Source organism: Notothenia rossii (assembly GCF_949606895.1).
Source record: "Notothenia rossii genome assembly, chromosome: 1".
NCBI lineage: Eukaryota > Metazoa > Chordata > Actinopteri > Perciformes > Nototheniidae > Notothenia > Notothenia rossii.
Window position 1 is genome coordinate 69,678,516 of NC_136912.1, and position 26,984 is coordinate 69,705,499.

The following is a 26,984-nucleotide window of genomic DNA, read 5'->3' on the forward strand; positions in this document are numbered from 1 at the left end:
CAGCAGTCAAAATCCGAGGATGTCGCGACACTAAAATACTTCCGGGTTGTGGCTCTGGTAGGTAAACAATAGCTTGAGGGCAAAACCACTGACACACGGTTCTATTTTGTGGCTGAAAAACTAGAATTGTGCAACTTTTGCCAACAAGGTAGTGGTCCTATTGTTTTCTGCAAACACATTAAGCCTCCGTGCGGTCATGCTGTTCCTCCGGAGGGCGGCCCTCAGCTGCAGAGGTCTGACCGGTCCTGCGCTGCATGCCTGCCGCCGGCTTCACCGCCTCCAGAACCACCGCTACATACATCCAGGGCCCAGAGCCCGGAACCACGTATCAGAGAATACTTCTACTATATCGACCCACCAAGGGACAGGTGGGTAAAACTGACACAAAACACAACCTTAAAAAAACTTGAATGCAATATGTATATTGTCCCTGCTAGCATGGACAGTTATGTGTGTGCTCCCACTCCACAGCTGTTCCTCGATGAAACTAAAGTGAAGAACTTTGTCACCTGCTTCAAAGGTAAAAAAATAAACACAGCCCCATAAAGAGATTGAAGCTTGGAAGTTTGCCCAAATGCATCCTTAACCTTGAACTAATCAATCTCCCCATATGGTTCCACCAAATATATTTTAATGTCAGTGTAAAACAGTCTGACAGTTTGCACATAAGGTAAATAATGTGCATGTTTGCCACAGGTAAATATCAAGTAGTTAGCATTAGTTCTTCTGCATGTTAGTTTGAGAAAAATAAGAATAGAACCAATAAAATGTGATCACTTTTGAGGAATATTCAACATGTAATCACAATTACAATTATTTTTGTTCAGGTTTTTAATAACATCTCAATAGAACCAGTTTTCAACGTTTTTTTGTATTGTATTAATGTGAACAAATTCAATCGGAAGACTAAAACCACAATGTGTACCCTGTGTGTGGCCTCCAGCTCTACACCCATTGGTTCTTACAGAGGACCTGAATCCTTAAAACAGCTCGTAAATATTCTGTAACAAACACACAACTCCTCCCTGTAGTTTTGAGCAAAGAAATTAGAGGATCATTAGTTGGGGACTATTTTGAGCACCAGATGAATCCACATTTGATACTGTAGTGGGTATATTTGTAGCAGCAGAAAAGTGTTTGTATGATGTGGTTAAAATAAATTAGTGAGTTGGTGATGATGTTAAAGAAAGAAACATAGTGCAATGATTGGTTTAATGTTGGCCTTAATTGTTTAATGATATTTGTTAAAATAAGAGAAGCTGAATATTACAAAGTCACTCAAGACTGGATCATGCAGGACCCACCTTAAAGCCTTTCTGATGTCAGGGAATGTTGAGTTTTAGTGATGCATATTCCTAAATATTTGCTAAACAAATGACTGCAAGTTTACGTGTGAAACCAGTGCTGATGCCTTCAATGTATTTCATGTAATATATGTAACCTTTTTTTTTTAGAGCAACACTCATCCCTGTTTTTTTACTTCCAGACGTAAAGTTCCTGGTGTTCTTCTTTAGTCGTCTGCGTTCAAATCAGAGTGGTCGTTACGAGGAGGACTTCCCCTTCTTGTCCCTGTGTGGCAGGGAGAGGAACTTTGTTCGCTGCGACGACCGCCCGGTGGTCTTCACCCACCTGCTGCAGAGTCCTGCGGGGGCCCCGGGAGTCCCTGGAGATCAGGAGCTGCTGTCATTCTGCGGTGGCGCGGATAAGCTGTCTGCCCCGTTCCGCCCAGAGACACTGTACATGCACCCTGTCAGCGGACGACTCTATCACCCCTGCTCAGAGCGTGATGGGAGGGTCGGCCTGGTCCGGTCTGCTCTGGCAATTGAGCTCAGCCCATTTTTTGTTTATTCATCGGAGCACAGCGAATCCGGACAGCCGACGCACTTTCTCTGGGGTGGGCAGAAGCACACATTAACCAATGAGCTCGCAGGATGCTTCCCAACTGTGGAGAAGGGCAGTGGAGAGCAGGATGAGCTGGGATAATGACCAAATGAGTCAAAGGTGTGCATTACATTTTGAAATGCTGTCCAGATAAGCCGTCAGTGTCCCATACGGGCAACTGGAGACGACTACGTCCTCACAGTGGGGATCACAATGTGACTGTTACTGTTTGGAGTCTGAGCTGATGTGTTTTTCAACACTTCTGTATGCGGTTTGAGAGATATGGACTGATGATGCAGTGCTTTTTATTTAATTTCTTTGCTTGAGACCCTCAAACAAAGCACCCCCAATTCCTCTATAGATTCTCTCGATTAATGGGAATTATATTTATCGTTCTGGAGTGGTATAAATATTCAGTATTTCACAATAAAAAAATCAGAGGCTTGCTTATAGGTTGTGGCACCTGTCAATCATCTCAAACCTATTCATCCTCAATTTGTTATGTTGTGTTTGACAGCCATTATCCTCTTTAGAAAGATTCAAGAAAGGTAACCTCGCAAATAGAGTACAGATGATTATACATCTAACTTAAAAGAACAACAGAAAACCCCCAGATGAATGCTTATCCTACATGGATATAACATAATATATCATTTTTATAAAATACTAATACCTAATACAGTATTGGATTTAATAAATATAAAGATTGTATACAGTGTTGCGGTTGCTTAGAAATAAAACAAAAATATGTTTCAAATAGTATTTAATATTTTTGGAAAACAATAAAAACTACTGAATGAACCTTACATGTCATGTTTAATTTGAATCCTTGACAAAGAATATTTGAACAGTAAGTGCTTCTGCAGATTTTGCCAGCCGACCCTGAAAGTAACAAAAAACCTTTAATCAATTGTTTGAAATCCTAAGGTACTTGCAATACAATTGGGAGTTCCACTTTATTCTGTTGTATGCTTTAACTTTCCTACACTTTTCTAAAGCAGACAATTATTTGGAGTTTCTTGTTTTTTATACTAAAGTATCATTTATATTTGTACTTTTACATTTTTATATATTTATCATGATGAACTGTCTCTGGAAAAGGTCAAACGAATAAGAAAAGTAAATTATACAAATATTAGTTATAAACCCTTCAAAATTAAGTCACATCAACATGTTGTGTAAACGCATAAGACGTGACCTGAACAGAACTTTGTTTCTTGCTTATAGGCACGTGCTTTTAGGGAAACGCTCTTTTAAGACACATTACATCATTAACTGCACACAGTCTAATTAAGTAGTGTTTACGTAAAGGTGCCTGTCAAAACTGGAATGACAGCACTGTGTTGCTCTAACAACACACCCGCCTCTCCTTTCCCGCGGGCTGTTTTCTAGAGAAGGAGTCTTTGAAAAACTGCAAGTCCCAGAGATCCCCGCATCAGTGAACCTCCAGCCGGGGCTTCAATAACATGGCAGCGCCGTCCAGCAACACATGCGGGTTCAAGGAGCGCTGTATCCGGGAGCGGGTCCCCCCTCTGCTCACCGACCTGTACCAGGTCACCATGGCGTACGCGTACTGGCGGACCGGGCGGCACCAGGAGCCCGCCGTGTTCGAGCTCTTCTTCAGGAACAACCCTTTCGGCGGAGGCTTCACGCTGTTCGCCGGGCTGCAAGACTGTCTGCTGTTCCTGCGCAGCTTTCGCTTCACAGACGAAGGTGAGTAAGTCAATTCGGACTTTATTATCTCCGTTAATATCATTTATTCAGCAGCGAATGACCAACTCGTTTTAATGTTGTTTCATCATCTGCATGACGTAACTTTCTTCCTAATTCTTTTCGCACTACTGCTGTGGTTGCGCAATACCGTGCGACCCCTGGGGGGGTGGGGTGTCAATGAGACATGGTGGATGTCGGTGGAGTATTTCTGTGAACTTTGACTTTTACATGATCTGAACTTTAGCATACGAAAATAATCTGTAATCTCCTGTGTGAACAGACTGCATACCAAGATAGTTAAATCAAACTGCTTCTGGCTCAAAGTCAAATGCATACATACTACTGTAGCCTAATCTATTTATTAGCAATATAAACAGTTGCATTTTATAGCTCTGATAAATAACAAGAGGACAAAAACCACTTTGCAATCTTTATTAGTGTGAATGCTGTTCCAACAGTTTTCCCACTATTGTTCTTCTTTTCTTTAATCTTCTTATTTCACCCAATTTTTGCCGTCGGTTAACCTCAGCCTACTTTCAGCTACAGAAACCATTCAAATAAAAAAATATTCAGCCTGTTCAGCACATGATGGGACACTTTACATTTTTTCTAAACTTTTTACATTTAAAAAAAATATTCCAATTTTACAATGCATATCTATGGGACGGACTCTTCAATCAATCAATCAATCAATGTTTATTTATATAGCCCAATATGTTACATTTGTCTCAGTGGATTTCACAGTGTGTACAGAATATCAGTATGACAATACGACATCCTCTGTCCTAAGACCCTCACATCGTACAAGGAAAAACTTCCAGAGAAAACCCCACAGTTTAAAGGGAAAAATGGGAGAAACTTCAGGGAGAGCAACAGAGGAGGGATCCCTCTCCCAAGAAGGACAGACGTGCAATAGATGCCGTGTGTAAATCGAAGAGATAATACATTTTACAGCGTAGGTAGACCAAATGTTTGGAAATGCAAGTGTCTATAATAAGCAGATGAATCCACGAGGATGTCAACAATCCTGTGGGAGCCATCAGGGAAGTAGTATGATGAGAGTCAGGCAGGACCGCAGCAACAGGATCAGCCACGACTTAGGATCACGGCGTAGATTTAGACACAAGAAAACAAATTTGGGGGAAGCTGGGTTATTCGGAACATGAGTACACAGGTACAGACAGACAGAAGGAAGAAGTAAGGTGCCCCCCGACAGTCTGAGCCTATAGCAGCTAAACTAACATGTCTACGTACATTCACTCCCTTAGGATAGGTTGAGGGAAAAGGGGTAGCAAGTAAGAAGAAAGGAACAGAGGTGGAGAGGCACAACGTGTCTCCGTACATGCACTCCCTTAGGATAGGTTGAGAAGAAGTAGAATCGGAATACCTTTATTAGTCCCACAGAGGGGAAATTTGCAAAGTAGGGAACAGAGGTGGAGAGGCACAACGTATCTACATGTACTCCCATAGGATAGGTTGAGGGAAAAGGGTAGCAAGTAAGGAACAGAGGTGGAGAGGCACACACAGGGAGAAAGGTCCCCACGGGAACCTTAATTGGAATTGGTGAGAGGTAAGGAATAGGTCTGTGACTACGTTCCACACTCCCCGGCCGGGCTAGGCCTTCTCTGCAACCTGTTACCCGAACCTTGAGAGGTCAGAGAGGGGAAAGGTTTGGATAAAGAGAAAATAGAAAAAATAGATTACAGAAGTAGAGAGTATGAGAAGTATAGAGAGAATAGATTTAGAAGAATGATAAGTAGTAGTAATAACCTTAGTTTTAAATATAAGATCTACGTTTTTAGGATTTAAGTGAAAGAGTAAGAACTAAAATGTATAGGTGAAGAGGCACAACGTGTCTACGTCAATGCACTCTTATTAGATTATTTTATTTTATCAACTATAAGCTTTATCAAAAAGGAAGGTCTTAAGCGCACTCTTAAAAACGGATAGGCTGTCTGCCGCCCGAACACAAACTGGAAGCTGATTCCACAAATGTGGAGCTTGATAAGAAAAGGCTCTGGCTCCCATTGTACTTTTAGAGACTCTAGGAACAACTAACAACCCTGCATTCTTGGAACGCAATGCCCCATTAGGACAGTAGGGTATAATGAGTTCTTTAAGGTAAGATGGCGCCTGCCCATTAAGGGCTTTGTAGGCGAGAAGAAGAATTTTAAATTATATCCTGTGTTCTATAGGGAGCAAGTGTAAGGCAGCCAGAACAGGAGTAATGTGGTCCCTTTTCCTAACTTTGGTTAGTACACGAGCTGCAGCATTTTGAATCAGCTGAAGTAATTTAACTGACTTCTTGGTACACCCTGATAATAAGGAGTTACAATAATCCAGCCTAGAAGTAACAAATGCATGGACTAGTTTCTCTGCCTCGTTTTGATATACAGTGGGCAAACAAGTATTTAGTCAGCCACCAATTGTCCAAGTTCTCCCACTTAGAAAGATGAGAGGCCTGTAATTTTCATCCTAGGTATACCTCAACTATGAGAGACAAAATGAGAAAAAAAAATCCAGTAAAATCACATTGTCTGATTTTTAAAGAATTTATTTGCAAATTATGGTGGAAAATAAGTATCTGGTCAATAACAAAAGTTCATCTCAATACTTTGTTATATACCCTTTGTTGGCAATGACAGAGGTCAAACGTTTTCTGTAAGTCTTCACAAGGTTTTCACACATTGTTGCTGGTATTTCGGCCGATTCCTCCATGCAGATCTCCTCTAGAGCAGTGATTTGGGGCTGTCGCTGGGCAACAAGGACTTTCAACTCCCTCCAAAGATTTTCTATGGGGTTGAGATCTGGAGACTGGCTAGGCCACTCCAGGACCTTGAAATGCTTCTTACGAAGCCACTCCTTCGTTGCCCGGGCGGTGTGTTTGGGATCATTGTCATGCTGAAAGACCCAGCCACATTTCACCTTCAATGCCCTTGCTGATGGAAGGAGGTTGTCACTCAAAATCTCACGATACATGGCCCCATTTATTCTTTCCTTTACACGGATCAGTCGTCCTGGTCCCTTTGCAGAAAAACAGCCCCAAAGCATGATGTTTCCACCCCCATGTTTCACAGTAGGTATGGTGTTCTTTGGATGCAACTCAGCATTCTTTCTCCTCCAAACACGTCTCGCTGAGTTTTTACCAAAAAGTTCTATTTTGGTTTCATCTGACCATATGACATTCTCCCAATCCTCTTCTGGATCATCTAAATGCTCTCTAGCAAACTTCAGACGGGCCTGGACATGTACTGACTTAAGCAGGGGGACACGTCTGGCACTGCAGGATTTGAGTCCCTGGCGGCGTAGTGTGTTACTGATGTTAGCCTTTGTTACTTTGGTCCCAGCTCTCTGCAGGTCATTGACTAGGTCCCCCCGTGTGGTTCTGGGATTTTTGCTCACCGTTCTTGTGATCATTTTGACCCCACGGGGTGAGATCTTGCGTGGAGCCCCAGATCGAGGGAGATTATCACTGGTCTTGTATGTCTTCCATTATCTAATAATTGCTCCCACAGTTGATTTCTTCACACCAAGCTGCTTACCTATTGCAGATTCAGTCTTCCTAGCCTGGTGCAGGTCTACAATTTTGTTTCTGGTGTCCTTTGACAGCTCTTTGGTCTTGGCCATAGTGGAGTTTGGAGTGTGACTGTTTGAGGTTGTGGACAGGTGTCTTTTATACTGATAACGAGTTCAAACAGGTGCCATTAATACAGTTAACAAGTGGAGGACAGAGGAGGCTCTTAAAGAAGAAGTTATAGGCTTGTGAGGGCCAGAAATCTTGTTTGTTTGAAGGTGACCAAAGACTTATTTTCCACCATAATTTGCAAATCAATTCTTTAAAAATCAGACAATGAGATTTTCTGGATCTTTTTTTTTTCTCATTTTTTTTCTCATTTTGTCTCTCATAGTCTCAAATTACAGGCCTCTCTCATCTTTTTAAGTGGGAGAACTTACACAATTGGTGGCTGACTAAATACTTTTTTGCCCCACTGTACCTGATTTTTGCGATTTTGCGTAGATGGAAGTAGGCGGTTGAGATTGATTTTATGTGGGCGTTAAAAGATAAATCCTGATCAAATATAACACCAAGGTTCCTTGATAATCTTACTCTTCAGAGTTAGAGTGCGTTATTATTAGTGTGGCCTGCTCAATTCCCTTCATCATATAAAACTGACGCACTGTTGTGCCCAATAGTGATCTGAGTGACAACAAGTGCACCAAGCTGCCCAATAAATAAAGAAACAAATTGTAAATTTCCCCTCTGTGGGACGAATAAAGGTATTCTGATTCTGAATAGACGCCCATGTTAAATTTGTCCGGATCTTTCTTCATACAAGAAAGAAGTAAACGTTTGACCATCTGCTGCCATGTCCACATTTAACAAACAAAACACAAAACAAAAACACAGATTTGTTCATCAGGGCTCTCTGATGCTCACGGTCAGGTCATTCTTTTGATAGGAGCGATCGGAGGCAAAATTGTCAGATATAATCCTCAATGCATTCTGAATGAGCCTCCCTCTGCTGCTGCAGGTGACCACGGTAACCTGTTACTACTAACGCCACTTCTACTCATACAACTACTACTACAACTACTAATACAACTACTACTGCTACTACTAGTACAGCTACTACTACTGCTACTATTATTACTACTTCTACTACAACTTAAACTGCTACTACTACTACTACTACTACTACTACTACTACTACTACTACTACTACTACTTTAAGCTAATACTACTTGTACTTATATACGTATATTTGATATCTTACTCCTTCAGCCTACTTTCAGCTACAGAATCAAATGTACACAGTTTACAGCATTCACACACATTTTCAGCAGGGAATGCATTCTCTAGTTTGCAGTATAAATCTTGCATTCATTTACCAAAATAAAACTACATAAGCATACAACTAGAAAAAACAACAGTATACTGTATTTCTCTTTAACCCTGTTTTCATGTTATTTTTTATTACTGATAAGTTTACATGAACGCAGCATTTTAGTTGTAGCCGGTTGGGTACAATCCGCAACAATGTGTACATTTTTTGGACATTATTACATGTTTTGGATGTTTAATCTTAATCTGTGAAGTAACTATAGCTGTCATTTTAATGTAGTACATTAAAGAGTACAATGCGTTTACTCTACACGATACTATACTATTTCCTAGGGAAATGTAGTGAAGGAGAAGTATTACGCTACAATATAAAATGGAAAATACTTAAAGAGGCCCTATTATGCATTTTTGGGGTTTTATTCAGGTTTGTGTTCACTCCAGAGGGAGTCTCTCTCCCACACCCTCCCCCCCTTGCCTGAAACGCATCCATTGCACTCCTTTGTTTACTTCCGTTACATAATGAAATCACAACCTAGCATTCACTCTTTCATTGGCTAGCACTCCAAAAAATTGTAAGTGGTGGGACAGCTCTAAGCGGTTGACCAATCAAAACCTAGCTGGCCAGCTCAGCAATCAGAGCAGACTGAGCTCTGGTTTCAGACAGAGGGTGAAAAGAGGTGCTTTTTGAACATTAAAGCATGGAAACATGTCACTGTTGAAGCACAAGTTTGAAATACGAGCCTTATAAATGCATATAATAGAGGCTCTTGAAGTAAAGTCCTTTTTGTCATGGCCACAGTCAATCATGTGAAGTCTAAAGGCCCGGACACACCAATCTGACTAAGAACTTACACAGACGGACCCCGACTGTTGCGTCGCCTCGCGTCTCTGCGTCTTGGCCATGTGTCACACTGAAAAGAGGCAACAACCGGAAGACAGACTGCGTGATAACCGAGAGAAGAAGAACAGACTGCGTGATAAACAAACAACAAATAGCGCGTGCGTTCCATTTTCACTTCACAACGAGAAGCTCATGGGGCTTTCCCGAACCTGTGTCGAGAGATGGAGTTAAATGAAATCTCAGATTTGCCTTCTTAATAGTTTGTTTGGGTCCCTCCCTTCCGTTTCGCTTCTCATGCACTGATTCGCTAGCTGAACGGCAAAGGGATTTATTTTGCCGACTGTTAAATCGGTGGGTTTTTGGCCGAAAAGGCGTCGGCCCGGCTGAAAAGACCCGACGGTGCGGGACACACCAATCTGAGTAGGGCGTGTCGACGCTCATCGTCGGCCTGACGCCTACAGATGCCCATAATCGGCCGTTTTCGTTAGTCGGACGACGAAGCGTGCCCTGTCGCCCAAACTTCATTTGGTGTGTCCCGCACCATCGGCCGTGACATATCTAAAGGCCCGGACACACCAATCTGACAACAAAGAACTGACACAGACGGACCCAGACAGTTCTGTCGCCTCGCGTCTCTGCGTTTTGGCCATGTGTCGCACTGGAACACGCTACAAAGACTTCAGCCGACGGCCAAGACGCACGTAGGAACTGCGCATGTGTGAGTGGCAATAACTTTCCTTACCAGCAGGCGGCGGTAGTGTGTATTCGTCATTCAAAGAGGCAACAACCGGAAGACAGAGAAGAAGAACAAGCTGCGTGATATAAACAAACAGCAAATAGCGTGCGCGTTCCATTTTCACTCTACAGCGAGAAGCTCATGGGGCTTTCCGAACCTGTGTCGAGAGCTGGAGTTCAATGAAATCTCAGATTTGCCTTCTTAGTAGTTTGTTTGGGTCCCTCACTTCCGTTTAGCTTCTCATGCACTGATTCGCTAGCTGAACAGCCAATCAGAGTTATTTCTTTTGCCGACTGCCTTTGGCCAACTGCCCGCCGATTCAATGTTGAATCGGTGGGTTTTCGGCTGAAAAGACCCGACGGTGCGGGAGTTGACACACCAATCTGAGTAGGGCGTGTCGACGCTCATCGTCGGCCTGATGCCCACCGATGCTGATAATTGGCCTGCTGTGTCCGAGCCTTTATTTGGCCTTTCATGGCCGTGCGTCGGCCACAGGCAGTCGGACAAAGAAATCACTCTGATTGGCCGTTCAGCTAGCAAATCAGTGCATGAGAAGCAAAACGTTTTTTTGAGAATGTCTTCCAAAAGCAACACTCCAATGGCTGATAGCTCCAGTACCGCACAAAACATGTTTTCGATGGACGAGAGTGAAAATGGAACGTGCACACACTATTTGTTGTTTGTTTATATCACGCAGTCTGTTCTTCTTCTCTGTCTTCCGGTTGTTGCCTCTTTTGAATGACGAATACAAACTACCTCCGCCTGCTGGTAAGGAGAGTTATTGCCACTCACGCATGCACAGTTCGTACATGCTCGGCTGAAGTCTTTGTGGCGTGTTCCAGTGCGACACATGGCCAATACGCAGGAGAACACGGCGACGCAACAGACGGCGTCGGCGAGTTCTCTGGTGACTGCTTGGTGTGTCAGGGCCTTTTAAACGTCATCACAGTCACACCATTGATGTCTGCTGCTAGCTGCTGGATTAGATTAGCTTTACAGTAAATTATTAGATCAAGCTATTATTGTGATTGTGTGTGAGTGGCGAGTCAGGACATGTGAGGGCAAATTGAGGACACATGTTCTTATGTAATAGCACATTTGTAGGAGGAAGGATAGCCTCTGTTATTGGCCTTGCTGACAGCTGTGTTGTGTTTTGTGGATCCAGATGTGGAGTTCCTGCGCTCAGTCCTGCCCCAGGCCACAGACCCCGCCTTCTTCCAGTTCCTGCAAGGCCTGGACTGCTCTGGCGTCACGCTCCGTGCCATCCCAGAGGGCACTGTGGTGTTTGCGAGGGTGAGCTGCAGCTTTTCAGGGTACAACTGAAGGTCAAAAGTCAAATACAGGATTCTGGAGGGGGTCAGAGGGAGTAAGTTTTCCCTTATGTCAAAAACATCTGCAGGTGCCTCTGATGGAGGTGGCAGGTCCGCTCGCTGTTGTTCAACTGCTGGAGACTAGTCTATTGTGTCTGGTCAACTACGCCAGGTAAGAACATCTCTCTAACACACACAGAAAAAACAGTTGCTCCTTTTGAAATAATGTATATAAAAAATAGTTGAATAGTGAGCTTTACTCGACATATAAATAGTTATCCATTACAAACCTTTGTGTGTGTATTTGTAGGGCTGCAAACTGTGAATTACTCTAAATATTTTTTAATCCATGGGGTGTCAAACTCATTTTAGCTCATGTGCCAAATCCTAACCAATTAGAATTCAGGTGGGAAAGACCAGTAAACAATTTTTTTTTATATAAACCTAGAATTAACAACACCACAAAATGTTCTTTTATTTTGTAAGAAGTAGTTCAAGTACATTCTCTAAACGTTCACAATTAATAACCAATTAAAAAAAATGTTTATTGAACCAAATGGAAAATATATATATACCTGATACCGTTATCAAATGTTTTAATACTTTTTCTACGAGTTAAACAATTCTATAGGATTGTTAGACTTTAAATGAATAGGGATATTAATTGTTTTATAACATTTACTCAAACTGAAGACAGAGGCATATATGTATAGCATTTACACACTAAAATGAATCATATTAAAAGGAAAGTCGGTGAAGTTAAAGTGAAACTGTTCTGTATTTCATGCTGGCTCCACCATGACACTTAAAGCAGCCTGTCTCTGCTCTGCCTGCTCTCTGTTGTCAGTCTGGTGTGCAGCAACGCGGCACGTTTCCGCCTGGCGGCCGGCCCCAAGAGGAAGCTGTTGGAACTGGGCCTCAGGAGGGCCCAGGGACCAGATGGAGGGCTCACCGCCTCACGATACACACACATTGGAGGTAGTGGTCTAAACAAATATCGATGCACTTAAGAATCGCTGTATTGATTGTGTAAGGTGCTTAATGCAATGAGAAATGCAAATCCCACAGTTCGCATTGGATAAAAAAGGTCCACTTATTATATAGTATGCTATTTTTGCATTTTCTCGACGGAAGACAGTGTAAAGTTTTTTTAAAAAGCAACATTTTGCCTTTCTTATAGTACTGCAATATATCTAATCCTAATTCTCCTCTCATGATACATATCATATTGCCATATTCTTGTCTTTACTCTAGTAAATGTGGTATAGCCTAGTGTCAAGCATGTCCTATTATGAATACTGTATGTCCAGGCCTTTTCCTCTTGGATGAATTACAGAAACGTACTGTCCCCATCAAAACATAGGTAAATGTAGGTGTTCTTACTGAGAGTAAGCACATGGGCCTGGATCTAATTAAAGAGTCTTCATCAGCCCCAGGAGCTGGGATCTTTTCAAAAGTATGATGCAACTTCACCTTCATTATCACTGCAGGAATTTATAAGAATGTGTTACAGTGTTTCTTCAAGTTATGAGTATGTCCTCATACTTGTGGTTACAAGAGTAAACACACATGACTCAGAAAGGAGATGACTTGCAGGATTGTTTTTCTTCTAAATGTTCCATAATGAACTTAATGTGTAACCTCAGGCCTGAATGTGTTCTGAATTTGCCTCTTGGTGCTGTTTACAGACCAACAGACTGACAGGTCTTTTTTTCAGGGTTTGATTTCACCAGTAACGTTCAGGCTGGTTTCCAGTATGGGGTCCCAGTTGCAGGGACCATGGCACACTCCTACGTCACGTCCTTTACCTCCCTGGAGGAAGTCTTGCCAAAAGTGAGTATGTGTTCTCTCCTCCAATCATCATCAAGGACCATGCCAGGAGGTTTGTAGGTTCATCCATTCCAGGAAAGGTTTGTACACAGAGATCAATAAGCTGTCTACTATACATACATTGTAGGTGGTGTAATATGCCCTTTAGATGTATATATATATATATATAATATATATATAATTATAATTATAATTAAAAGGTTCGTCTCTGGCATATTGTTTATTAGTCATCATTTAATTTACAATAATTAAAAAACAGCTGTAAAAGTGGCAGTGTGTGGGGTTAAGTGGCATCTTGACTCTGGGGCAGATCAGTGATGCTGCAGTACCTATGATGGCCACATGAGGCTGACTCCCAAAAGGAGTCAATCTCCATATCCCATATATCCCCATTATAAAAGCCCAACTTTATGGCAGGCATAAACTTGTTTAAAGACACGTAAAAAAACTGGTTTCCAAATTAATAAAAATTCTCCCCTTCCTGCCAATTTTATGGGGAGGGAATTTTTATTCAGGTAACATAAAACACATGGTTCTTGGTTCCCTGAATCCTACACACTCAACATTTTTAGATAAAGACGAAAACAATCACACATTTAAAATTACACTAATTTAAGATGTGAAAACTCTTTAAATTATGAAGAAATTACATATATTGGAAGAAACATAACATTTTATCACAGTGGCAAGCTGTTAAATCTTGATGATGCATCATCCTGTCATTGGTCTCCAAGGGGAGTCAACAGTGAAAATCCCAGCATATATCAATATTCAAATGTCCTTGTCCCATGTTTCGTCTTAGACTCTTGTTGCGGTGAACGGGGACTCCACTCCAGTGGATATCATTTTGTTGACAAAGGGCTGGTTGAGTCGTGTGTGTGAGCTCCTGGGATCGCAGCCTGGGAAGATCCACGAGGGCGAGTTGGCGGCCTTTTTGTCCTACGCCATCGCCTACCCTCAGAACTTCCTCCCTGTGATTGACAGCTTCAGCGTTGGCTGGTAACTACACATGTTACTTTTGATACTAGAGAGATATGTATGAAGGCTTTTATCGTTTGATTTCTGACAAACAACATATACTTTTCTGTAGGTTTACATAGTAATTGAGTATAAACCCGTGTCCCATGAGCACTTTTATTGCCTGAACCTTTGATTCATCGAGGCCATCTTTGTCTTCCTGTCATTTAATTTAAAAAAAAAGTATTTCTTTCAAAGTCCAAAGAAATTCACAGTTACTATTTGTTGCACAATTGTGGATAATAATTCTAAATGCAATTCTTTACTCCAATGGTGTATTTTACATTGTGATAATGGTTATTTTACTTTAAAGTGGACCTATCATGCTATATTTGAATAATATAGTGTAGGACCATACCTATATAAGGCATATTTATACTTTTTATTTTTCAAAATGCCAAACAGATCATGCATTTTAGCCATTCCTCATTTCGCTCAATTTAACACTGTCTTTGCATGGGCTGATTCTGTGAGAACAGCACCATCTACAGGCCTGGCATATGCACTACAGCGTCTCCAGCGCTTTCAAACGGCAATGTCCTTGGCTGTCTCTTCCTGATTGGTGGAGTTGGCCCAATAGCCGTAGAGTCACTTCTGTGACTTCACAGAAATGTTCAAATCTGGATCAGTCTGTATCAGATCCGTTGCAGCCCCTTTTTAAGAGATTTGGGTATGGAGGAAAATAGAGAGGGTTCTGTTTTCTGACACTTGGTGAGTTCCCTGGAACACCGGGGACACATATTCATGTATAAAAGACGTACAAAACTGCATTTTGCATGATAGGTCACCTTTAAAGGATCAGAGTGCTTCTGATGTTTTAAGTTCAAAACAATATAACTACAATAATCTGGCCTTGCACTAAAAACAATTTGAGGTAATCCTATTATTGATATCAGAAACAACCCAGTCTCACGGCATTTCGTGTAATAGTCACGAAATTAATTTAATCTATTGATTCGTGTTCACCAACACGATTTTCCCCTTTCTTTCGTGTCACACAGAATGAATTTAAAGCAATGTATTTCTATTGGTAGTGTGTTTCATGCCTGCAACATGTCTTTTTGTCCGGTCGGGTCTTGGAAGACCATGTGGTTCATAAAAACATTTCCTTACTCAATATCAAGCCACGATTATTATTATTTAAAAAAAATGGTATAATGTCTGACTTTTTTTGCCGTCCGCGAGGAAAATAAATGGGGCTCAGAGCCTCAGTATAGTGAAATCTGTATTTTTTTAAATCTTTTTTTCTTTCTAATTTGTTATTATTTACATTGTTTTTAAAATCGTGACGTGAAAAAAATTGGGAAATCGTGTTGGTGAACACGAATCAATAGATTTAAAGGTAGGGTATGTACGTTTGAGAAACCGGCTCGAGATCGCTAGAATTTGAAAATACACGACCGGAGAAAATCTGCTACTTCCTTACAGAGCCCCTCCTCCAACACACATGAACGCGCACATGACCAATGAGGGCACGAGATAAGTTTGTGCACAGATGGAAGGCTGACAGGCAGGTAGGCCATCCAGTTATTTTAGCCGGGCCGGCTCAGATGATTGGTCGTACTTTTTACAGTACTACGGCTTCCACAGATAACATTTTTTAATGGATTTTTTGTCAAAGCACTTAAGATATTCATTGCTATCGGGATGTTAAGAGCATTCGATGGAAAAGTGTATCTCGAGCCGGTTTCTCAAACTTACCTACCCCACCTTTCATTTTGTGACTATAACACGGAATGCCGTGAGACTGGGTTCTCAGAACAGTTTTCATTAAAGGTCCCATGTCATGCTTTTCTGGTTATTACCCGTCCCCTTGTGTGTTATGTAGCTTTTTCTGCATGTAAACGGTCTGCAGTCACAAACCCTCAAAGTACACCCTGTAGCGAGTAAAACTCTAACACAGAAAATATCTGTCTATGCTGCCCCAGAACGCCTCGTTGGAGATGTTTTTTTAATTTCTTCTTGGGTATAGTGACGTATTGGGTATAGTGACGTAACGGCTTCCTCACGCACGCACGCACGCACGCACGCACACACACACACACACACACACACACTCAGCCTTATCTTTTCTCAGCTGCGGCTCCGCGGATTTTTCAGCCTGAACTCAGCCTGAAATCAGCCTGAGACAGCGAGACAGAGCAAAACTCAGCCTGAACTCAGTCTGAGCACACACACAAACTCACAGCCAGGCTACGAGTGTGTGTGTGTGTGTGTGTGTGTGTGTGTGTGCTCAGGCTGAGTTCAGGCTGAGTTTCGCTGTGTCTCGCTGCCTCGCAGATCCCTCGCAGCAACCAGGAAACGACACCAGTAAGCCAGCTCACACTGTCCGCTCCAGCAGCGAGCCCCGCAACTTCCCGCCAACACGGCACCCAGACCCCGCGCAGCATTCTCATCTGTTTGTCATTACTGGTGTCATTTTCTGGTTGCTAACAAACGCCATTGTAACACATAATCACTGATGTTCCGCTGTAACGGTGGTAGACTCATCAGAACAGAGTGGGCGAGCTGACCAATCAGAGCACAGTGGGCTCATAGGGAGGGAGGGAGGGGGGGGGGGGGGTTAGGAGCTCCAACAAGCCGTGTAGGACAGAGAGTGAATACACATACTATACAGAGATGCTGTATGAGAAACCAATGTGAGTTTGCAACATTGAACAATGTAAATCTATTCTAGTAGACCTCAACAATGGAATTATGATCAGTAGAAATGGCCATGACCTTTAAGTGCTTGTTTTACCAGCAGGTGTCACTAGTGTCAAATCAGCTTTGCCCTAATGAATCTGTTATTAATATGTTTTCGTAGTAATCATTTGACTCTCTCTAATCTTGACAGCTCTGATGCTCAAAGATACACAATGCAAAATTCCAGCCAGTGCTGCTATCCTTTGTATACAAATAAATAAATAACTGAATTGAAAATGTTAATAAATCAGAATTTCCCAGAAACCCTACTCATTTTATGTCATGCTCATGTGATGAAATGTGTGTGTGTATCTGATTTCAGCAGTGGTCTGTTGAACTTCTGTGCTGTGGCCTTGGCGCTGTGTGAGTTGGGCTACAAACCGCTTGGAGTCCGTCTGGACAGCGGAGATCTCTGCAGGCAGTCGCTGGAAGTCCGCCGTGTGTTCAGACTCTGCAGCGAGCAGTGAGTGAGGGGCCATGCCGAATGTGTGCATCTTTAAAACCTTGAATGGAATTAGACCTGATGTCTGTGTCTGCTTGTCTGTTACTCCTTCAGTTTCTCCATCTCTGCCTTCGACTCACTGACTATCGTCGGGACCAACAACATCACAGAGCAGAGCATGGCGGAGCTCAACGAGAAGGTAGGTTAACTGAACATGTGGATTGATTATGATGAACAAGCAGGGTTTTTCTTTCCCTTCCCCTGATGTTTTGTGTAACATTGTTTCAGGAGAATGAGATCGATGTGGTTGGTGTTGGAACACATCTGGTCACCTGCACACAACAACCCTCGCTGGGCTGTGTGTACAAGGTAATGCTTTTTTAATGTTTTATATGTTTGTGTGTGCTATAATGGGGTAGTTTTTTTAATTTTCAGTGTACCTCATGCCATGACAAAAAAGTATTATTTATATTTATATGGGAACGGTCTCCTATTATGCAAAATGCAACTTTGTCTTTTATACATAAATATGTGTCCCCGCTCTTTTCTTCCGTACCCAAATCTCTAAAATGGGGGTACAACAAAGCTGATCCAGATTTGCTGCCTATATGACGTAATATTGGAAATGTGGGCTGGCTTTACGCCCACGGCCCTATCAGAAACGTCGCTATCAGAAATAATGCGCAACGTGTTTTGGAAATAATATGGTCTTTGTTTACATCAGCACATTTTGAACATTTTAATCATGGCAGCATTTAGCTCAGTATCTGGGTACAATTCTCCTGCATAAGCTCCCCCTCTTTCTTTCTTTTTAAAGCTACGGACCAGTGGCGGCTGGTGCATTTTTCTTCAGGGGGGGCTCTACCAAAATTCAAGCAAACTTATACACAAACTCAAAACATATGTCATATAACTGAGTCAAATGGGGTTATCTTCTGAAACTGATTCTTGTATTTTCTAGTTGGCCTCATGTGACATTCACTGTCACACCCATTTTGTATTTCAAGGCATGATAAGGCAACTGGAAGTCCCCAGGTGGAGGCCTAGTTGTGTGAAACATTTGGTCCTCATTACACATATCACTCATTGTTAATCCCCAGAAATATGCCTGCGTGGCAGAGCCAGGAGAGTGTGAATGTCGCATGTCAGCCTGCGTAAGATTGTGACGCCTGATGTAAAAGAGCATGTGAGGGCTGTCATGTGACTGACACCTTCAACCTGACACACCGCAGGAGGAGCTGTGTCACACACATTTTACAGTTTTTACAGAATATGAATACGAATACAACACCCTCTGTCCTTAGACCCTCACATCGGACAAGGAAAAGCTTCCAAAGAAAAGTTAATGGGGGAAATGGAAGAAACCTTGAGGAGAGCAACGGAGGAGGGATCCCTCTCCCAGGACAGACATGCAATAGATGTTGAGTATAAATTAAAAAGATAATACATCCAAATGCTTGAAAAATGCATAAAGTATAAGAAGAAGATGGATCCAGGGGGAGGTCAACAATCCTCTGGGTGCCATTAAAGAGGTAGTAAGGTGAGCATCAGGCAGGACCACAGCAACAGGCACAGTTATCAAGGTTGATTTATTTGTATAGCACGTTTTAAGACACAGAGGCAATTCAAAGTTATTCAACAAATAATAATAAAAAACAAACCAACACAATATCGAAAAAGAAAAAGACAATTCATAAAAGCGATAGAATACTGGCTGCAACTAAAAGTGCAATGATAAGGCACGGTTAAAGGATCTCAGGATAGGCTGCATTAAAAGAAAGGTTTTAACCTTGATTTAAAAGAACCCAGTGCCCTTATGCCTTACCCTTTTTGAACAACAACAAAACAGCAAACATTACATATTTTCACATATTACACAGTTCATTCCTTTCTTCAGCGTGGAACTTTAGATGCAAGGCAAGAGCTTCTTAAACCAGTTGCTTCTTCTCTCCTTTCTGGTGACCTGGCTCTCCAAACCTTCCAGCTGAGCGTTCAGGGAGCTCTGCGTCTCCTTCCACTCGTCCTCCTTATCCTGAAGACTGCTGGAGGCGTCCTTTCTCCTGAAGGAGCGTGGAGTTCTCCTCCTGCCATTGCCGATCCAGATTCGGCCTCATCCTTTCTTCATCCTGAAGAAGACCTGATTTCTTCATGTCTTCTGCAGCACGGAGGTTCTCTCCTGCTGCCTGAGGAAGCGCTCCCTCTCCACCTGATCTTCAAAGCTTTTCTGAAGAGCAGCCATCAGGCTCCTACATCTCCACATGGGTGAGATGGAGGCTCTGGGATTTCTGCAGTGCAGTGAGGGCAGTCTTCTCCACCTTCCACTCCTTCTCCTTCTCCTGCAGACTCTGCTTGAGGCTTCTCCTCCTGCCACTGCCGATCCAGATTCTGCTTCATCCTTTCTTTGACCTGGAGCATGGTTGACTTCAACCTCTGCCACTCCAGCTCTCTTTCCTTCAGATCCTTTATTTCGGTGTCTGTCTTGATGCAGTTGCTCTCCAGCTGCTGCTCTGCCTCCTTCAGAGCATATAGTTTGCCTGCTTCTCTTCTTGGAGCTGGGCAGCATATTCAGACATTCAGACTTCTTTAGAGCAGCAGTGAGGTTAGTAATCTCTCCCTCCTGCAGCTTTGTTTTCTCCCGGTTTTCTTGGAGGTAATCGAGAAAGTTAGCCAGCAGGTCCTCCTGAATGTCCAGGTGGACTCTGCCCTCAGACTTCCCCGGTCTCAGCCTCGCCTCGCTGTCCTTCAGCTCACAGCGGACCTGGTCTTCCAGGATGCTGAGGTAGAAGTTTATCGGAGGTCCAACCTCTCTGGAAATGAAATCCATGTCTCCCACGTTTGTGTTTGACTGCATCAGGGTTTTTCTCCCCTGTGTCTTTTGTTTCTGTTGCAATCTGCACTTTGTGTAGCAAAGTTAAACTCGCTCTGAACCAACTGGTGTCTGAGTGAAACTGTCTGGAACTGTCTGCCTTTGAAAAAAAATGTATAAAATGTAAGTATTTTTTAATGACAATCTAGAATGTGGGAAGAGGTGGGGCGACGCCCCTAGCACTGATTTATTTTATGTTAACCTTTGTATGATGCCATTTTATTGTCTGTACGTTAGCTGGTGGAGGTGAGGGCTAGTCCCAGGATGAAGATTAGCGAGGACCCAGAGAAGAGCACTGTCCCTGGGAGGAAAGCTGTCTACAGGCTGATAGATGCTGAGGGTGAGGACTCATCCACCCACTTATTTCTCTCTGCATTCTAACCATCCTACTTTAGTTTTGGCTGCTTGTGCCATCACAAGAGCTACGGCAGGGCCATTTCAGTAACGGGGCTCCTCATGCTGACAAGATGTGGTTGGTACCATAACACAATCATGTAGCCCTCTGAGGGCTCGAGTTGTATTTGGTTTTTGCAATCTTGACCATCAATAGTGATTATCTATATTTGTTCTTGATTGTTTATTATACTTTGAGAAAATAATGTACCCAGATAAGGCTAATCTTAGCATGTACATGGGCTGTTGCATAAAGCCTCCCCTTTGAGTGGATTTTTGTAAGATTAACTTAGATAGCTTGTTGTGCAATATATTATAGGTAAAATATGACACTTACAAAAAGAAAATAGATGGTCGATGAACAGCAATAGCGTCACTTAGCAGCAGTAGATCTATACACTTTACACCCGCTGAAAACCTGTCTGCTGGGTAAACAGTCGGAATAGTGAGCTAACTGCCTTTCTAATAGATTGTTGCCATAGCAAAAGGTTCAACTCATTCTTTAGCCAGGGGGAGAGGTGTCTGACTATGCTACTCCATATAAGGTTAGTCTTAATATTTATGAAACAGACTTTACTAGACTCGCCTAATCTAAAACCAGTTTAAGGTAACTGACCCAAGGCTACACCAATTAAAGTTGATCCATGTTGTTTGCATTTGACTGAACTGAAATTTGGCAGCATATAAACCTTTAGCCTTGGGTAAAACAATGGCCACCCTCATAACAGTGTATTTTCTTCCCAAATGAAAAATCTGTTAGAGTAGAAACGTTTGATGTGACAAACAGTACACTGAGCTCCTCTGTGTGTACATTTCACAGCTCTCTTTCCTCCCTTGCAGGCCATGCTTTTCTGGACCTGGTGTGTCTGGTAGCGGAGGCTCCTCCTGAGGCAGGGGTCTCTGTGAGCTGTTACCCTCTGAGCTGCGACACGTCCTGTGTGTCAGTCATTCCCGCTCAGGTCATCTGTCTGCGCCAGGACATGTTCACCAAAGGACAGGTGAGGATGCTCAAAGTCTGAAATCCTTACAACATAACTGACATTTATAATATATATATACTGTTTCAGGATTCTTTTGGTTGTTGTTCTTTCTTTCTCATCATCACATCCATATTGCTATTCATTTTTTCAACACAGTGTGTTGAGTTCTACACCAGAGGTGGAGGAGGAGTCTGTATACACAGAGCATTAGCTCCATTGTGGACTTATTTCAGTAGTAAGAAGAATCTTGTTGGAGACCAAACATGTTTTTATCGTGTTTTGGGACCTTGTTTGCAGAGTGAGGAATTGTACTTTTGATACTTTAACTACATTGCGTTGGTAAGAATGGTTTTACACCACTGCAAGTACTGCAAATAATTACAATTTTGAGGTCCTTCCACTTTCCTTGAGTAGTTTCGATGTATGCAACGGTATACTCTTACTCAATTAAAAGACCTGAGTACCCTTTCCATCACTGGTGCTGAAGGACCTGATAACTTCTCTCACTCCTTGATATACTGATGTATTGGACAGCTGAGCCCCTCTGGACTTCATGGGGATGACACACCCAAAAAGTGGGCGATTTGTATTCTTCCCCATCTGTCTTTCTCTCTATGCTTAACCACATCAGAGAGCAGCCAGTTTAGGGACATGTTTTTAGAGAGGTACTGTGGGAAAGTAATACAAAGGCACATACACAGTCATGTACTTGATTAGGTAACTTGATAGGCATCTCAAACAAAGAGAAAGCACAGGTAATAAAATGACATCAATGACATCTACTATACTCCCTTACAAACATTCATTGTTAAAAATAGAGATTTGATAAGTATTTGATATGATAAAGTATGTTTTAGAAGGCATTGAACAGCACAAAACAAGATGATATTGCTGCATAGGAGTTAAGTCTTCATGAATGTGTCTCCCACTCTTTAGGTCACACAGCCTCTGTGCAGCGCTACAGAAACTAGAGCAAAGGTCCAGAGCTCCCTCCAGACTCTGCACTCTCGACACAAGAGGCTGCAGGAGCCAGACTCTTACACAGTGAGCTTCACACACTGAGAACAATCTTTCTCAGACCTCCTCAGAGATACAGAATGCTAAATAAGTCCTATCTTATCTTTGGCTTTCTCTCCCTCCAGGTGGCGCTGTCAGAGAAGCTCCATACCCTGGTCACAGAGATCCGAAAAGGAAGCTCCAACAACAGCAACTTTCTGTTAGCCAACTAAAAAGACAACTGCTTTGTTTTCATCTCCTGTTGTTATTCTAAACATTCTTTTTCGAAAGTAACTGAAATTAAAACAAGAGCATACTTTTTAGGAGATGCAAAGCATAACAGTATTAACACTATCCTCTCCAAATACAGGAATACACGAATGTTTTAAACAACAGGGTAAAAATGAACAGAAGTCCAGCATATTTTTTTACTTGATAGCTCAGTAGGGACAGGTGGAAGAACATTTTGAAGGGGCCCTATTGTGCTTTTTAGGATTTCCCCTTCCTGTAGTGTCTTATATAGATTTTTGTTTTCTTCCCTGAATGACACACCTTCGTTTGGACTCCTTTGTTAACTCCGTAACATAGTGACATCACTACTCGTGCTGCTATTGGCAAGCGCTCCAACATATTGTATGTGATAGGCTAAAGGGCAGAACATCTCTAAGCAGTTGACCAATCAGAACAGAGCATGCTAACTAACCAATCAGAGCAGACTGGGCTCTGGTTTCAGACAGAGGGTGAAAAGAGGTGCTGCAGCACAGGCAGTATGAGAACAATAAAGAGCTGCTGAACATTAAAGCATATAAACATGTCTCAGTAAAGGCACAAAATACAATTATGAAACAGAAAAAGTTCCCTTTAAACCAACCATTTTACTTTATTATTATTTTTTATAATTCCGGAAATTGTTTTTATGTTTTCAACAAGTTGATAAATTGATGGATAATGAAATGACACATGCTATGTTAAAACATCAATGTGGATAACATTATAAGCTAAGGGTCTTTTGACCTATTATCCCTCGATATATTTATGATTTGAGTCTGGGATAAGCATTTAAATAAAGAAGTCTCACTGTTAAAAATGTTAAGAAAAATTAACGTGCTAATTATCTCAAATTGATCAAAAAAGTAACCTAAATATATTCCTAAAAAAGGTTTATTCACATCAATAATAAGAGTTAAACATTCTTAACCTAAAACATTTTTGGGAAAAATAAATCTTTAGCAAATGAAGAAGATTCAACTTATTGTCATTACGTAGTACAGGTACTATGTAACAAAATTATTTCTCTGCATTTGACCCATCCTAGTGTTAGGAGCAGTGGGCTGCCATTATGTAAGGCGTCCGGGACTTTATTTACCTCTGGATAAAGGTAGTACATTTGCTGTCATCCATCAGTTATTGCAGTGAACATTGGGAGTAAAAAGTGCCCATATTTTAAATGTTGAATGAGTTGCAGGACAAAAAATATAGATATTTTATTTACTCTTGAAAGTAACTCTTGAATCATGTATGTGAACCAAGAAAGAAACTACAGATTGACCCTTTAATATACAACATGTTATAGTTAGCAGGCACAGTATACAAGTCAAACAATATTTGTATACTGTCTTACATTTCTCAGACAAACCTTTCATTTTTATTACCTTGTCAAAATTTCTCTGGGGATCATCTATTTAACCTATACGTTCGATATAATCATCAAACAACTATACTGCCTGCTCAGCAGCATCAGCAGGCTAATGGATTTAGAGCTAGCAGATGAACATAATGCAGCATCCAGGGGAAATAAAGTTACTTTTCTCAGGACTTGTTGGGAACCAAAATAAGTAAAAGAAGATTAAAAGCTGTACATATTTCCATCGGGTTGACAAAAACACAACTGCAATGCGATGTTAAAGTTGCTGTTCTGTAAATAGCATAGGTAAATACGCAGTTTGCTAACACAATTGCCAGAAACACCTCATAATATGTCAGTGCTATGTCTTTCAGCTTTTGTATGCCCTCTAGTGACTAAAAAAAGTATTAATGAAACTTTAGCTTCTGACAATATTTTGTATTATTTTAATACCAAATCAAACAAAACTTATGTGTATTTTTGTTTCGTACATCATTTTTATTAAAGCCACTAAGTATAAAATTGTATCTTGGTCTGTAAATATCTGTGCAAACTATTTGGGATTAAAGAAAGATGTATGAAGATTTCCTTTCATTTTTTTTGACTCACTACTCGCTACTTGAAAAAAACACATTTTACCTGCATTTCTTCATACCTTTTTTTTTTTTTTAACCGGAATATCTCCGTAGAAACATTTCTACCATCACATGTTATTTCCACAGATAATGGTTTTGAACTTTATTCCTCACATATACCTTGGTCCTTAACGGTTATTTGTTAAACAAATTATTTCCTCTGTTTTCCCGAGATAACATGTTCAATTTATGACATCATTAATTTGAGATCACAAAATGTTTTTTTAATTAAAGGTAATATGGCTCGGTCTTGATTTTGGTAAAGCGAGATTTGTAATGTTGTGAAAATTACATAAATATATTGTGATCGCCAGAAAAAATAAGTTGTGAAGAAAAAATAGCAAAATAGTGCTTCCTTACAGTGAGTCAACATTGTTGCACTTCCTTGGCAGCTCATGGGGTGAAGAGACGCAATCGTCTTCATCCTCTCTGAAAACTGTTTTCTACATTTCTCTCCAGGACATATGAGAAGTATTTCCTTGAACTCTGATTGGTTGCCTGCTGCTGACAAGTGCCAGCAGGCACACAGACACACACCCAGCAGACATATGGAGCCGATAAGACAGGCTCTGCCGTGATCTGTCTCATCTCACTGAGGGTGATGATTACACTCACACTCACACAGCCCACACTCAGAGAACTTCAGCAGAGGTTTTTTGCTCATACACAATGCTTAAGTAATTTATTTTAAATATATAAAGGGTGTTTTATACGTAAATGTAATAAACAGGGGACAATGAGAACAATTTGCAAATCAAACTTGTGAAAATAATTTATCCTTTAAATGTATTCTCGGATTGTTGAAAGGGTTGAACAATATGGCTTTTTCTTTTTCATATTGAAATGTTTTAGGACAATGATTTTGTGCAGACATCTGACTTTTCATTAGTGTTGTAAAATGTATCACTTTTATTTTAGTTTTTTTTTGTTTTATTTTATAAAACGCATGACAAAAAAACAAGCCCAACACATTTTAACTCAAGTTGTTTGTGCTTAGATTTAGTTTTGGGGGGCGCAGAGGCATGACAGGGGGGCGCGAGAGACCAGGAGGAAAAATGGTTATGAAAAAACAAAACAAAAATCATAATTAGAACAATTATTGTTTCGAAAATAATATGATACAGTACAAGTACGTCTGGGTCTCTGTGTTTCATTCAAGCTCGGCTCTGTGTTTGTGTGGAACGAGCCATTTTGTGTGCGTGCGCGGGCGAGAGAGAGAGCGCACCGGTACCGGAGATCGTTGTTGTTAGCTTCTGGTGCTAGCGAGCTACGCTAACGGATATAAGGAGCTTTTTCAACAACAAGGTGGAGAGGCTCAGTGAACTAAAGGACTCAACGGGTCTCAAACGTTTCTGTCACGATTAATGTAAAGAATTATTTCCGAGGCACACGTTTATATGATCATTATAGTTATTAAAAAATAAGAGAATAAATGAAAAACCGGTATGAAATACTATATGACGGGAGAGATTTGTAAAATATCCATAAATAAATAGTAAATCTGTTTACAGTTCTGTTTCATATGGGTGTTGAGAGATGTATCCATAGATCTCCTCATTTTTCTCTCAAAGTGCACCAGATTGATGCTTTTAACTTCAATATTTAAAAAAAAAAATCTTCCCGGGGGAGCATGCCCCCGGACCCCTCTATGTTAGGTCCACTCCCCACTTGTTAAAATGGCACTTTACCCCTGCTTACTCCTATATGCCGTGAGCTGATTATCGAGCCTTCACTGTAACTGTCGCGGGTACACTATGTATTTGCGTGGGGATTGTTGCAGTAGAAAATTCCACTGTAGCAAGTAATTACTTGCATTTAAATAACTGTTTCGATGTGTTCCAGTCAGGCTTTCGTCCAAACCACAGCACTGAGACTGCTCTTGTAAAGGTCTTCAAGGACATCCACTTAAACACAGACAGTGGCAGAACTTCAGTGTTAGTATTATTAGATCTCAGTGCTGCGTTTATGTTTATGTTTATTAAGGATCCCCGTTAGCTTTTGCTCTTGACAAAAGCTACTCTTCCTGGGGTCCGACTTAAAACAATACAACAATAATACAACAATAATACAACAACATTCAAGACATAATTCCTGACATCATTAACAACATCACCAATATCATCAACAATTTCCAACATCATCAACAATCTCATCCACTTTCAATATCAATCTCAGCCAAGGATGAGTGCACT

The 26,984-nt window shown here is 41.3% G+C and overlaps 2 protein-coding genes across 3 annotated transcripts; both read left to right on the top strand.

The window, feature by feature from the left end:
* On the top strand, positions 1-2,682 carry cUnh8orf82 (chromosome Un C8orf82 homolog). Its single transcript, XM_079687328.1, is given in 6 exon segments — positions 1-255; positions 257-308; positions 310-354; positions 357-368; positions 472-520; positions 1,487-2,682. Coding segments are annotated over 6 exon segments (714 nt in total). The 5' UTR covers positions 1-196; the 3' UTR covers positions 1,984-2,682.
* A 93-nt stretch (positions 2,683-2,775) lies between these two features.
* On the top strand, positions 2,776-24,741 carry naprt (nicotinate phosphoribosyltransferase). Of its 2 annotated transcripts, XM_079687140.1 has the most exons (13): positions 2,776-3,594; positions 11,180-11,307; positions 11,414-11,496; positions 12,172-12,302; positions 13,042-13,157; positions 13,957-14,153; positions 17,179-17,319; positions 17,413-17,497; positions 17,587-17,667; positions 20,402-20,504; positions 21,398-21,555; positions 22,474-22,581; positions 22,680-24,741. In XM_079687140.1, the coding sequence occupies exons 1-13, from the start codon at positions 3,348-3,350 to the stop codon at positions 22,764-22,766; spliced, it is 1,665 nt and encodes a 554-aa protein (XP_079543266.1). In that variant the 5' UTR covers positions 2,776-3,347; the 3' UTR covers positions 22,767-24,741. The 2 variants fall into 2 exon arrangements, 1 of the variants encoding a protein (XP_079543266.1); XR_013809252.1 differs by lacking the exon at positions 22,680-24,741 and having other exon boundaries at positions 21,378-21,555; positions 22,474-22,580.
* The last annotated feature ends 2,243 nt before the right edge of the window (positions 24,742-26,984 follow it).